The sequence below is a fragment of the Vitis riparia genome, chromosome 18 (genome assembly GCF_004353265.1).
Source record: "Vitis riparia cultivar Riparia Gloire de Montpellier isolate 1030 chromosome 18, EGFV_Vit.rip_1.0, whole genome shotgun sequence".
Lineage (NCBI taxonomy): Eukaryota > Viridiplantae > Streptophyta > Magnoliopsida > Vitales > Vitaceae > Vitis > Vitis riparia.
Window position 1 is genome coordinate 24,970,408 of NC_048448.1, and position 13,786 is coordinate 24,984,193.

The following is a 13,786-nucleotide window of genomic DNA, read 5'->3' on the forward strand; positions in this document are numbered from 1 at the left end:
AGGGAGAGGCAGGGCGGGCTCTTTCGGTATCTGTGCGTAGAAAGAGACAAGCATACAAATGCATTTAATGTAAGTCACCCGCATCAACACTCTCTCTCATATTTCCTCAACCAAACTCATGAACACAAGAAAGAAAAGGGAAAAGAAAAGCCTTCAAAGGCTGCTTGGATGTGATGTGGATGCATCCAGCATTAAGATTTTTCCAGAGTTGAGATCAGGCCACCGACAGTCTTGGCTCCCCAAATTCTAGACCTTACAACGTTATTCCCAACATAACATCCCTCTGCAATTAAGATACATCACCCATGTTAGCTTTTACTTTTCCCCCTTCCTTCAGCCATACCAAATTACCTCTTTCTCAATTTCATAGCCTGTAACGGGCAAGCACCTACATTTCTGGGAAAATTTGAATGTGAAAGAAAGAAAAGACAGAAAGAAGAAAGAATACATGGTTTTCTGAAGATGGATGGAGTATACATGACAGCAGCTAAAGCAAAATTTAATTTCTTTTCGTTCTGATCCAATACAAGAACTCATTCTATCTCGAGTGATTATAGTTGGCAGTTGGCTCGATATGTTGATAAAATACAGGTTGGCTGCAATGTCCCTCCCCCAAAATGGTATGCAAGTATGTGAACAATGGCAGACGAATGAATCAAAGAATAGGTTTATGGCAATCACAAAGAATCTTGACACTGGAAAGGGGTATCTTCTTCAAGCTCAAATCCATCCTCATCTGTGTGCTTGGGGAGCCGCACAGCAAAAGATGGTGAGGAACCTGCAAACATATGACAAATGTCCTAAGAATTGGATCAACAATGATACAGCATGTGATAGTACAGCGATGTAAAAACACACCCTCAACCATGTCCTTTGTTTTGTGAAGAAGAAAAGTCCCGGAAAGGATTGTCACAAATCCACACATCTCTGTCACAATTTGAGTTGGATTTTGCCTATCCCAATCCTGTATAGAAATAACAAGTTCTTCATTTAATTCCAAATCAATTCATGAAACTCTAAATGAGTTGGTGAATCTAGATTAACTTATAGCTGGGAAAAAGAAATGAAATTATATGAACAAAAATTTAGTTATGAAAATTGTTCAGATTGGAATTCACTCTTTCTTGGCATGACAGGTCAATGGAGACCCATAGCTATTCAGAGAGAATTTTCAAAACCTAACCATGTCCAACCAAAGACACTCACCTTGTCTCCTTACCTTACCAATCAATCATCGATAGCTAAGAATGTAGTCTAGAAAAAGAAGGAAAAGATCAAGTGAAAAACTAATGCCATGTATGGTTTCAAGAAACTACTAAGGAAAGAAAAAAAATGTTAAGGAAAATGATTTTCTTATGTTTGGTTTTACAATAGAAGACACAAAAGAAAATCAAGTATAACTAAAATCAGTTAGAAACTTATATAATTTCAAATTATTTAATCTTAATATAGAAGTGATAAAATAAGATAAATGAGTTTGAAGTACCATATAAAAATAATTTATTTTTAAATCATTTTTTAATTTTCCTTCACATTTTCCCTTCAATTTTCTAGGAGCTAAACATGTCCTATGAATGTAGCTCAAAAGTCCCACGACGTTACTCAATTATTAAGGATATTTTGGTTACGTCATAGACATAGCTTACATCACTTAAAAAGGTTGGCAATCAGTTGAGGCTGTTTCTCATACTAATTTTTTTAGGTGAAAACATAAAAAAGACAAGTCACCATAGTACACAGGACGCATATAATGAGCATCAAAAGGCACATCTAAAAAGAATGAAAACAAAAAACAACCCCCTTTTAGCAAAAACCCGACCAATCAAAAAAATCATTTAAAGACATAGAACCTATATCTTAGGTACATCTTCACCCACAAAAAATGATTTCTAAGAAAAGAACTTTTCAAGGCTTGATCTGATTGCTCCTCATTGTCAAAAGACCTTCAATTCCTTTCTTTCCATATGGTCCAAAAGATAGACAATGGAGCCGGTCTCCAAACCTTCCTGTGTTTTTTACCCACAAACAATCCATGCCACCCTAAGAGAGTCTTTTTAACCATGGCAGCTTGCACCCAATGAACACCAAACAGATCAAAAAGCAACTACCAAAGGACCCTTGTCTTGGTACAATGAAGAAAGACATGATCTATGGAATCTTCTTTCAACTTCACAGAGAAAATATCTATTGACCAAAAACCACCCTCTCCTCTAAAGCTGATCTAGGGTCAGCACCTTTCCCGACTAACTTCCTATGTGTAAAAACTCACTTTAGAAGGCACCATGAATTCCAAATCATGCTCTTTGAAAAAGAAATCGATCCCCTCGATTCTAAGGTAGTGTATAAAGACTTAATTGAGAACATACCATTTCTTCAATCCATCCACATAACCTTGTCCTCCCCCTCACTGTCTACAGCCACTCCTTGCAACCTTGAAAAGAATTCCTCTACATTGTCCAACTTCCAATCATTCAAAAATCTAGAAAACTAAGGGTTTCAATGACCCCTCTCACCTATCTAATCCCATAAATCCACTACCCTAACCTCTTTTGAAATGGTTAAGACATAAAGAAGGGAAAAATACACACAAAGATTCATCTCCTCACTATTTATTCTTCCAAAACTTTACCCTCCCTCCATTACCTGCCATTAAGGAAGATCTACTACAAAAGGTGTCCTAATCCTTCCAGATGGTTTTCCATAGCCCGACTCCATACCCATCTCTCACTTAACAAAACAACCAACCTTCACTTCCTCCCTATATTTGCCACTAATGACCTATTCCCAAAATGCTCCTCTTTTCAATTGTGTATTGCCAACTCCACTTACACGAAAGCACCTTATTAAGCTAAGAAAGGTGTTTAATGCCCAACACCTCTTTACTCTTCTCCAAGCACACTATTGACCACTTTACAAGATGCCTCTTTTTGTTTATCGCCTCACCTCCCTAAAGGAAATTCCTTTGAATTTTCTCTAGTCTCAATCTAACTTTCCTCGAAATACTAAACAACGACACAACTCATTTTCTTCACTAACAGCTAAAATTTTCATTATCACAAAAAAGAAACCCCCACAAACAAGGTATACACACAAAAACAAAGACGAAGGAATCCAATTTACAAGCAACCAAAAGATCTCCAAAAAGGACATGATCTAAGGCCCTTGGAGGCTCCCCAACCCAAAACCTTTCTAGGCTATAATCAAGTTCACAATAAAATTTTAACATCAAAAAAGGTTTCTTCTTCCAGTCCTTTTTTCCCCTGCTAGTCCTCAAAATTACAAACAAAACTACCTTGTAAAACACTTTCAAATATCACTTATCTCCAGACTTGATCAACCAATCCAACATCAAGCAAGAGCACACATAATGGATCTCAAAATGACAAGACAGAAACCAAAAAGCATCAAAACCACTCTACAATTTAGCTTCCTAAATGTTGTTGCCGGTGGTTTTCACTCCATCTTTAGCTTCCCACGGTTCCAAACATGAGCAAATTTATGAATACATGGGAGGAGCGCACGCATAATAAGTAGAGCATGATCAAATGCTACCCAAGATTAAAATAACACACACTAGAAATAGCCCAATTTCCAGGATTAACTGGTTGAATCATGTGATCTAACCTGTCAGAAACATAAAGAAATAGAGCATGATCAAGTAACCCACAGATTAAAACAACCCACATTAGAAACAGCTGAATTTCCTGGATTAACTAGCCTAATGAGATATTGACCATTGGTTCAATCAATAAGAAATAGAAAAAGCCTCCACTTGTCTGAAACATCATAATTTCAAAACCTTGGTTGATTTGTTCAACCATTCAAGTGAATTATACAGAAAAGAAAAAAGGAAAAAAAATTATATATATAACATAATGTTTATATCAATTTGTGAACTTAAAGAAGGGGTACATGCTAAAGAAAAAATCAGAACAGATGCTGAAAGAGCAACCCAAGAACCTTCCATGGTCCATAAACCTCTGCATCCAATGATTTGGTTACATCCAAAACCCTCTATGACCAATAGTCAACTAAGACAAAACTATCACCAATTGCCCCTCCACCAATTAATTGGTTACATCCAACCCTAAAATTTGAGATCCTTAAGTGAAGCAAGTAATCCATCAAAATTAAGTTTCAGTCTTTTGGAATATCAAAATTAAGTTCAAGTCTTTCTGAATACAAATTGCCATATGCCCAATAGAACTCCTCAATAACCAACATTCAATGGGAAGTGAGCAAGCAAATGTTTTCTCACGATTCAGGCATGGACTGCTTCCAACCCTCAAAGATCCTACATTCATCTCTAGCCTTGGCCTCAACCTCTTCTTTGAGACATCTTCGAATTCTGTGTAAGATTTGTTTTCGGATTCTTTTTTCAGGACTACAACCAGGGTCTGACTCCAAGATTCCTACCACAGCCCCAAAAAGAAATAATCATCATATCATGAACACCTTGAGAAGCTGCCCAGCGTGAAACCCAATATGGCTTGAGTTAAATATTATGGGGCATCCTAAAGCAATGGAGAGGGAAGGGGTGGGGAAAGATTGAGTGTGGATGTGATAATGTTGTCATTTAGTTCAAAATTCTTCCATGAAATGTGAGGGGGCTTCATTATGTGGTGTAATATACAGTAGTTAGATCCCTACAAGAAGCCAAGATGAATATAAACCAAGGAAGTTGTGAGTAGCCCTGGAGAAGTAAACAGTCATAAATTGAAAAAAAGGGGTGGTGTCTCTCATTTTGCGTGATCAGAAGGTTCTGGACATACTGCAACTGCAAGTGGAGGCTTTTTCTATTTCTTATTGAGTGAAAAATAATAGATAACCACATGTTCTCATCAGAGGTTTCAGAGGAGGCTCTACTTTCAGCTGAACCTAGCTTCTTACTGTTTCAGAAGAACAGCCTAAAATAAAAAATACTTCAAGCAAGAGTAGAATGGGATCAAGTAATCAGATATCGGCATTACTTGTCATGATTTGCAAATTAAATAGCAACTACTCAAAGGAAAAAAGGTATCTCAAGGTCAGCTGAAGTATTACCTTAAACATGATTACACTAGCCAAAATGGTTAATGATGTAAACATCGCGTAGTATATAGGTGATACAACAGCTGTGTTGAATGTATCGAGAGCCTGCAATTGGAAACCAGCACATTTCAAAGTAGACAATAATCAACAACCAGGACATCAAAATAAAAGAAAGGGTTTGAAGTAGAAAATACTCAACAATCACGGCATGAAAATAAAAGAAAAAAGGTCCTCGTAACATTGCATGTGTCTACTTGCCTATCAAAAAAAAAAAAAAAAATCATTGCATGTGTCTGCTTGTGTGTGTATTTACACAATCATTTACTAGTTTAGAATTCTTGGATTTCAATGGATGTGGAGTTCTTCATTTAGGAAGCAACTTGGAGGAGGATTTTGACTTTGAACCAGCTATAAAACATTGGATGGACTTTGGTGAATAAGTGCTATTTGTGCAAAGACAGAAGAAGAATCAGTGGTTGGCATTCTTCTTCACTTTGCTAAAGGTTAATGTTTCATGAAAGTTAGTTTTCTCCTTGTTTGGCATTGCATGAGTGCTGCTTTCATGTATCTATAAGGCTCTCCTAGGTTGGAAAGCATCATTTTTGGGGGAAAAGCAAAAGAAGGTTTGAAAGGCTGCCTCTTTATGCATTTTTTTCAACTATTTAAAAGGAGAAAATTGGAGATCATTAGAAAATGGAGTTAACGGATCAAGCACTCAAATCTTCATTTCGTTGTACTCTCTTGATGTGGGTTAGGAGAATCATGGATAGGATGCCAATGTCTATTGTAGATTTTGTAGATTGACCAACTTTTTCATAAGGGGAGGAAGTTGTTTCTTGCTTTTATTTTATTTAATTTTTGCCCTTTGGCTTCCTTTGTATATGCCCTATGTACTTTGGTGCTCTTTTACACTATGTGCTGTGTTAATATTGTTTTTACTTGACTATCAAAAAAAATTATTGGTAATGAAATGAATATATGAAATAAAAAAATTTATAGCCAACTTTAACCACTGGAATCCTGAAGAGCTAGCTACCTGCATGGTTTATGATAAATAAAGATGTGTGTGATATGGATCAGAACCTGCATATCTGTTTGTAATCTCAAGTTACAAAGACTCCAGAAAAACCAGAAGCATTCATAAGCTCAAAAAAACTGACATTAAATTCATAGGTTCAGCAGCAGCATAGTTATGAGATCATATTAGGACATTCTAACCATTCCAAGGAAAATGATGGTTACATTGTTTTTTATATCAGATTATATGATGCAAATCCATCACGTAGTGTGGAAGCATCAATATCTTGCAGCATCAGCTCAAATTTAAGTTAGCCAAGCTTCATTTTCTTTACTATCATTATATCATATGTGATGATGGCTGCAATTTTCAAGTTCTTGGATGTTCTAGAATAAGTCATTAATGAATAACAATTCCTACTACAAGCTGAGGTATTGAACATCTGTGGGACCATGGTTTGCTGGAACATGGTAAAGTCTACCACTTTCAGGGAAACTATTAGAACACTATCATCATAAATTGATTATTTTGAATGAGGATAATTTACAAAAGGAGAAAGGGTGTGACAAAATTACCTTGTTTAAATAGTTCATTTGAGTAATCACACAAGTAATTACAACAATAGTAAAGGCCCACGTTTGGGGATATATCAACTGATTCATTCCCGAGAATGTCAACTTCAATGCAATTCCAAGGGCTTTAACACTCATGACCTGTCAAGAGTATATGGCATTGTGTTGTTAAAAGTAAATAAAATAACTAATAAAATGCATGCAAAGAGAAAAGGAAAAACAAATTGGAGTGAGCAACTAGTGACTACATACCGACAGTGAGCCTACAAGTGAACAAACACCGATGTAGACCATTATGTGTGTCTGGCCATACAGCGGAATAAAATGGACTATAAGTATGAATACTGCTGCTATCACCAAAGCAGCATAAAAAAGAAAAGCTGTCATAGGCATTAAAAACGACTAAAGTCATTACTTAGGGTAAAAAAACCTCAAATATGGAGTCTAAAATATCAAAAGTTAAACTATGGATGACCTCTCGTAATGGGAGTACTTTCTCTACATAGAAATATTCCAAGTGCATACCTGGCTCTGTTGCAAGATCCCACACTTCTTTGACAGACTCAATCCCACGTTCTTGAGGAGCATGTAAAACAATTGTTGTTGACCCCACAACACACAGAACACAACCAAGAATTCCAAAAATGTGCAGCTTCTCCCGCAAAATAATATATGCAAGTACAGCACTACAACATAGCATCGCAATTAACATTAAAAATCAGAAAAGAAAATCATGAACAATGATCATTTAAGACTTTCCCTCATGCCTGATAATGATACTGAGAGCACCAAGAGGAGTGACCAGAATAGCTGGCGCGAATGCATAGGCAGCAAAATTAGCTATTTCCCCAACAATCACTGTCACAATGGCAATAATCCAAATAAGAATTCACATACAGCAATAATAATGTCCCACCTAATTACGAGATATACACTCAAGTTTAAATTTTAAAATAAAATAAGAAACAACAAGTTTGAAAATTTGCAAGGAGAAAAAAGATGAAAAAAAAAATGAAACAAAGAAAGTAAAACCAATAGCAATAAATATTACATCCATACAACTTTCCACCACTTGAAAATAAGGACAAAAATCACTGCTTTACTGGAGGCAAAAAATTTGAATAGAAAATTTTAATCACATTTTCGGATGATGCAAAGCGGCCAGCATTGAACTTTATTTAATTGGAAATGGAAACGATAATTCATTGCTAATGAACACATTCAACTCATCCACATATCAAATTAGATATTGTTTTATTTTAATTAACATGCCATAGACAATGAACAAGGACAAAAGAGGTGGAATCCATCCTGAGAAAGACATCATATGCTGTAGTATCTCAAAACTACATAATAGATCATCTGCATACCTCATCAGCTTGGCTGCCCTCTATAAATGAAATCTTCTAAGCATAAGCTCTCATTAAATGAACCAACAAGGACTGCCAGTAAAATTCCACCTTCCTACGACTCATTAAATGAATCATAAGAATTAGAATATTTTCTCCTGAGATATAGCCTAGTTATCTCTATCACCAAAAACTGACTTGCAGCAGCAATCAATTTGAATAGTTATAGCTAATTAGTTATGCAACACTAAAATTGGGCTACTACTTCTCCAAGAGGTGCATTGCAAACAGAAAACATCACAAAAGGTACCAAAAATGGGAAATGAATTGATCCATATTACTGCTATTGGTGAAATATCCCAAAATTCCCTAGAACCAATAATCAAACACATGGAACCTAATCAAACCAATAAAACATCGATGGACAGAGTCTAGTGTATACTAGTATAAAAATGTGCACAATGGAGGAGTCCAGAAATCATCTTGTGATCCACTGCTGGACTTGGAACTTGGTCTGTGAGGCTAATGCTCTTTGGCTCGGCTTAGGTAATGCCAAGGTCATTTAGAGTCTTGACTACAGAGACCAATTTCATAATTCTTTGTTTGGTGCCTTAGTAGAGAGAGAAATAGCAGGGCCTTCAAAACAGTGAAGATGTGTAAGGTTCTGCAACCTTAAGGCAATTATAATTTTTTTTTTTCATTTAACTACCAATAAAAAACAATTCAACCATGTTTTAAAACTCTCCAACTATTTTGGAATCCAAAGAATTTGAAGAAAATTGACATATGTGCAGCAATAGTGCAACAAACATACTATATGATCCATTTGAGCCCAAAGAATAAAGCAAGACTCACTTGTTATCATTCCAGCCCACCAAAGAGGCTCGTACAAGTAAGAATAACCTCCAACACCTGTCATAGGTAATAAGAAAATTTAAATAGAATAAAAAATTGTGCCACTTTATTATGGTAAATAGAATCACTAAACATGCAAAAAAGTAAGAGCTATCCCAAGCCATAAAAAATATTTAAGACTCATTAGCCGATACAGAATCTACAGATCAAGAAAAGCTTAAAGAACTTCAGAAGAAAGAAACTTGGTATATGTGCAAAAGATTCACCATTGCCATATTCCAAATATCATTCCTAAGAATTGTCTCACTCATGCATGACCAAAAAGATTTGCATAGAACAATATAACGGCATAAATGCATATCAATTCCACTGAAGTGTTTGGATCAAGAAAGAGTCGATTATTTGTGAAGATATTCATTCCTTTCAATTTATTTATTTTTTTTAATTTTAATGACTGTTTTTTCTTTGTTGATTTCTCTTCTCTCTTGAGTGTAACTTTGCATAACACCATGCATTCAGGTTATTTGCCTTTGCATCTCTCTTCACATACTTTTTTCACTTCTAAATAGCTAGCATCTCAATTCAAAAATCATATAGCCAATAACAAAATCCCCTTGACATCTTTCTCAGTACATGTGTGTGTGTGTGTGTGTGTGTGTGTGTGTGTGTATCACTTAATGATATCTATGTAAATTCACTAATATCTCAATAGCTAAATCTCAACTAGAAAATTTTACAGCAAGTAAGAAAATCCCCAGCATGTTTCTGATTATAGTTTTCCAACTTAAGTATTAGCAAGCATAATACATACATGCAGTAACTAACATATCTTAATAGCTAAAAGCTAACCAAAATATCTCTTTCTTTTTTTTCTTTTTCTTTTTTATTTTGGTAGGCAACAAAAAATATATTAACAGCACCTAACAAGGGAAAAAAGAAAAAAAGAAAAAATGCAAGCAAACGAACAAAAACAGCACAAAAGTACACCAATGACTAGACATGAAAAGGATGCTAAAAGCTAACTCAAATTATCACATAGCAAGTAAAACAAACCCATAGATCTCATAATCAACAAACACAAAACACATATAACAATTAATTTTTTTCATGTTAACACAGGCCAAACTATACTACAATCCCAAATTTCATTTGTAGTTATACAAACAACTAAATTTAGACAAAATTCTCACTATTCCACCCATCATCCCCATTGCCACACCAAAAACCCCAATATCCACTGTACTATTTGTAAAACTAAAGCAACAGATGTCTTAGTATACTTGATCCCCTTAACTATTAGTAAACATACATATACACTCACCCACATATCTCAGTAGTTAAAATCTCATCACAAAAACATGTAGCAAGTGAAACAAATCTGTATATCCAAGAACTCATTCTCACAAATCTAGCAATTACGACTGTAAATTTTAACTCTTAGTTCTACAAAAATCAATTTCAGGCAAAATTTTCGTCATTTTTCCCCGATTCTTTCATTGCTACACAAAAAACACCCAAAACCCACTATACAGATTTGGAAATCAAACTAGAGTGCACCATCTTAAATTATGTAGTAAGTGAAAACATATTTTTAAATCTCATAACCAACAAACATAAAGCCCAAATAGCAATTATTTTTTAACATGTCAACAGAAACTAACTAGTCCAAGATTCCAAAATATCAGGTTCTTAGTTCCACAAACAACTAATTCCCCAAAATTTTCACATCACCCAGAAGTCACATTACCACGCCCAAAAACCCCAAATCCACTCTACAGATTTGGAAATGGAAAATAGAATTACCGCCATAATGCCAGAAGCATATATATACACTTACACATCTCAGTGGCTAAAATCTAACACAAAATCATATAGCAAGCAAAACAAATCTGCAAATCTCATAGCCAACAAAAAGAAAACGCAAATAGCAATTAATTTTGTACATGTCAACGGAGACTAAAAAATTCCACAATTACAAAATTCAATGTCAGTTCTACAGACAACTAATTCTAAGCTAAGCCACTCCACATTCATACCAAAAACCCCCCAGAATCCACGGCACAGATTTGAAAAGAAACCAAAAATGGAATTACCAGCCCTAACGCCGGATGCGCCGGCTTTCTTCAAGCCCTTTTTCTTGACAATGAAACTGGCGCCAATGAAGAAACTGGAGGAGAGGGCCAAGACCAAGCCCTTGATGTTGTCAGAGGACATGCCCTGGGCCCAGCTCCGCGAGACCGCGACCTCCGCCATGGCCGGAACCCTAAAGCCTGGTCGTTTTGACAAAGCAACCTCAGAAAACCCTCCGGGTCCATTCCATACGATCCATTCAATTGTACTGGTTCGTCATCCCTGATGCGGATGGGTGGAAACTGAGATCAGAAGAGAGGAAGGCAGTTGCAGAGGGGAAGAAAAAACACGAAAGGCAATGAGATTTGTGTATCGGAAAATGGATTCAGGGAAATACCCAGAAACATACAACGAGAAGCGGTGATTTGATTACTGTATTTTTGTTTAAACAATTTATAAAGTTCGATTCGTCTTAAATGCGCTTACCTGGATCCCTCGGATTTTGTCGGCGTCGCCTTCTATTCGTTTTTATTCTGCTTTTTATCTGGATTTTTTTATATATATATATATATATAAATAAATAAAAATATATTTAAATTTAAAATTAATAAATTATTTTTATTTTAATTCTGCTATATTAATATTAAATAAATTTAAATTCCGCAATTTTTATTAATTTTAATTACATTTAATTTTTTTTATATTTTTTACTATCAATATGAGGAAATTTTTTTTCATTTTTTTAATATTTTTTTTCCTTTTTTAATACTCTTCGGGATCCAATTCCAAGTATAACATTAATTCATTTTCAACTTCTCACCCCAAAATATATATTCTTTAATTAAATTTTAAAATAAATAAATAACTACAATGATGAGTACTTTAAAACATTTCAGAAAAAAAATAGAGAAAAAAGTAAAAATTTAAAAATAAATAAATAACTACAACGAAGAGTACTTTAAAACATTTTAGAAAAGAAAAAAATAAAGGAAAAAGTAAAAAAAATAAAAATAAATTTAAAATCGATAAATTTTTCTTAGGATTATTTGGTTAAAAAAGTGGTTGAAAATCCAATTTAAAAAATCTAATCGTTTTTTTTATATAAAAACATTCTTATTCTTTTAAAAATAACTTTTCTTTATATAAAAACATTCTTATTCTTTTAAAAATAACTTTTCTTTCAAAACCTTAATATAAATACTTAAAATAATTAAGGTTAGTTGTATCTAAAATAAATTATTCTTCAAATAAAAACATGAAAAAAATTAAATTAACAAATACAATAATTACTTCATCGTTTTAATCAATTAATTCTTATTTTTATTTCCTATTTCAAATTGATTTTAAATTATCAATATAAAAATTAAATAATTTAAAAATACGTAATTTTTTAAAATATTTTTTATAAAACAATTAAATATAAGAAAATTATTATTATTATTATTATTATTTTAAAACCAAACATCACCTTTAGAATCCAAAATTCATAGTAGGTTCAGCCTAGACAAGAAACAAAATTAGTGCTTAATAATATAAATACATATGAACCTTTTCATTGAAGGAAAACAGAAAAGACAATTAATGACGTATACTTGCACATGAAAGAAATATAAGACAGCAGATTGATAGTTGTAACTCATTGACGTGAAATATGAGAAGTACAATGCTGATCCGGGTTGTCCTCCTGTAACCATATCAATTCTATCATATCTTTTAATATTATTACTTTTGTTTATTAAAGAGAGAAAGTTGCTCGATCATATGTTATATATCTAATAGATTATTTTATTTCCATATAATATATTAAGGGTATGTTTGATTCCCAAAAAATATAAAAAAATACTAGAGAAAATTGTTTTCTTATATTTGATTTTATCATACACAAAATATGAAAAAAAAAATAAAAAAAAAAATCAAATGTAATTAAAATTATTAAGATTTTATTCATTTTAAAATTATTTAATATTAAATAAAATAAAATAAAATGACTTTGAAGAATAATTTATTAATTTTAAATCTATTTTTTATTTTTTGAGTTATACTTTTTCTCTATGTTTTCTTTATCTCAAAATTTTCAAGAAGTAAACATAACCTAAATAATTGTTTTTTTCCTCCTTAAAATTCAAAATTTTCCTTAAAAAAAAAAGGGAGTTTTTTTATTCTTGGTTTAGGATCTTGAAAAAAAATTGTTTTTTTTTACTTAAAATTATATTTGGGAAACTTTGACATAAAATAATTTTTTTTAAAAAAAAATTGTTCTAAAAAGATAAAAACATGTTAATTTTTAAAATAAATTTTAGATTTTAATTAATTTTTTATAGAGTATTTTAAGTAAGAATTAAAAAGTTTAAAAATATGGGAGAATTATGTTTTGGGGGTAGATGAGCCTCCAAATTAACAAAAGGTCCATATAACTCTTCAAATTGAGTTGAAGGATATGAAATAGTAACGGACAAATATACCCTTACATATAAAATATTTTATAAAATTAAGTTAAATAATTTTTTTTCAATAATTTTTTTTTCAAAAATACTAAATTAAATAAAAGTGGTTTTCAAAAATATTAAATTAATTTTTTTTTTCAAAAATATTAAATTAAATAAAACTATTTAAAAAAAATATTAAATTAAATAATTTTTTAAAATATTAAATTAAATAAATTTATTTTTAAAAAATATTAAATTAAATAAAATTATTTTTTAAAAATATTAAATTACATAAAAGTATTTTTTAAAAATATTAAATTAAATAAAAAATATTTAAAAAAAATATTAAATTAAATAAAAGTATTTTTCAAAAATATTAATTTTTTTCTCAAAATCAACAAAGAGCATTTTTGAAAATACTGAAGGATAATATCCTTCAACTCAATTTCCATACTTTCATTGAGT

At 32.4% G+C, this 13,786-nt stretch overlaps 1 protein-coding gene across 4 annotated transcripts; it reads right to left on the reverse strand.

Moving 5' to 3' along the window:
* Positions 1-63: 63 nt before the first annotated feature.
* On the reverse strand, positions 64-11,399 carry LOC117907154 (probable magnesium transporter NIPA4). 4 transcript variants are annotated; one of them, XM_034820576.1, is made up of 10 exons: positions 11,382-11,399; positions 10,919-11,197; positions 8,826-8,882; positions 7,389-7,479; positions 7,147-7,307; positions 6,874-7,001; positions 6,625-6,762; positions 5,044-5,136; positions 859-964; positions 64-778 (listed from the first exon to the last, which is right to left on the reverse strand). In XM_034820576.1, exons 2-10 carry the CDS (start codon positions 11,076-11,078, stop codon positions 678-680), a joined length of 1,035 nt encoding a protein of 344 aa, XP_034676467.1. In that variant the 5' UTR covers positions 11,079-11,197; positions 11,382-11,399; the 3' UTR covers positions 64-677. The 4 variants fall into 4 exon arrangements, with proteins under 4 accessions (XP_034676467.1, XP_034676466.1, XP_034676468.1 ...); XM_034820575.1 differs by having other exon boundaries at positions 11,293-11,382; XM_034820577.1 differs by lacking the exons at positions 64-778; positions 859-964; positions 11,382-11,399 and adding an exon at positions 1,542-3,624 and having other exon boundaries at positions 10,919-11,286.
* Between the last annotated feature and the right edge of the window lie 2,387 nt (positions 11,400-13,786).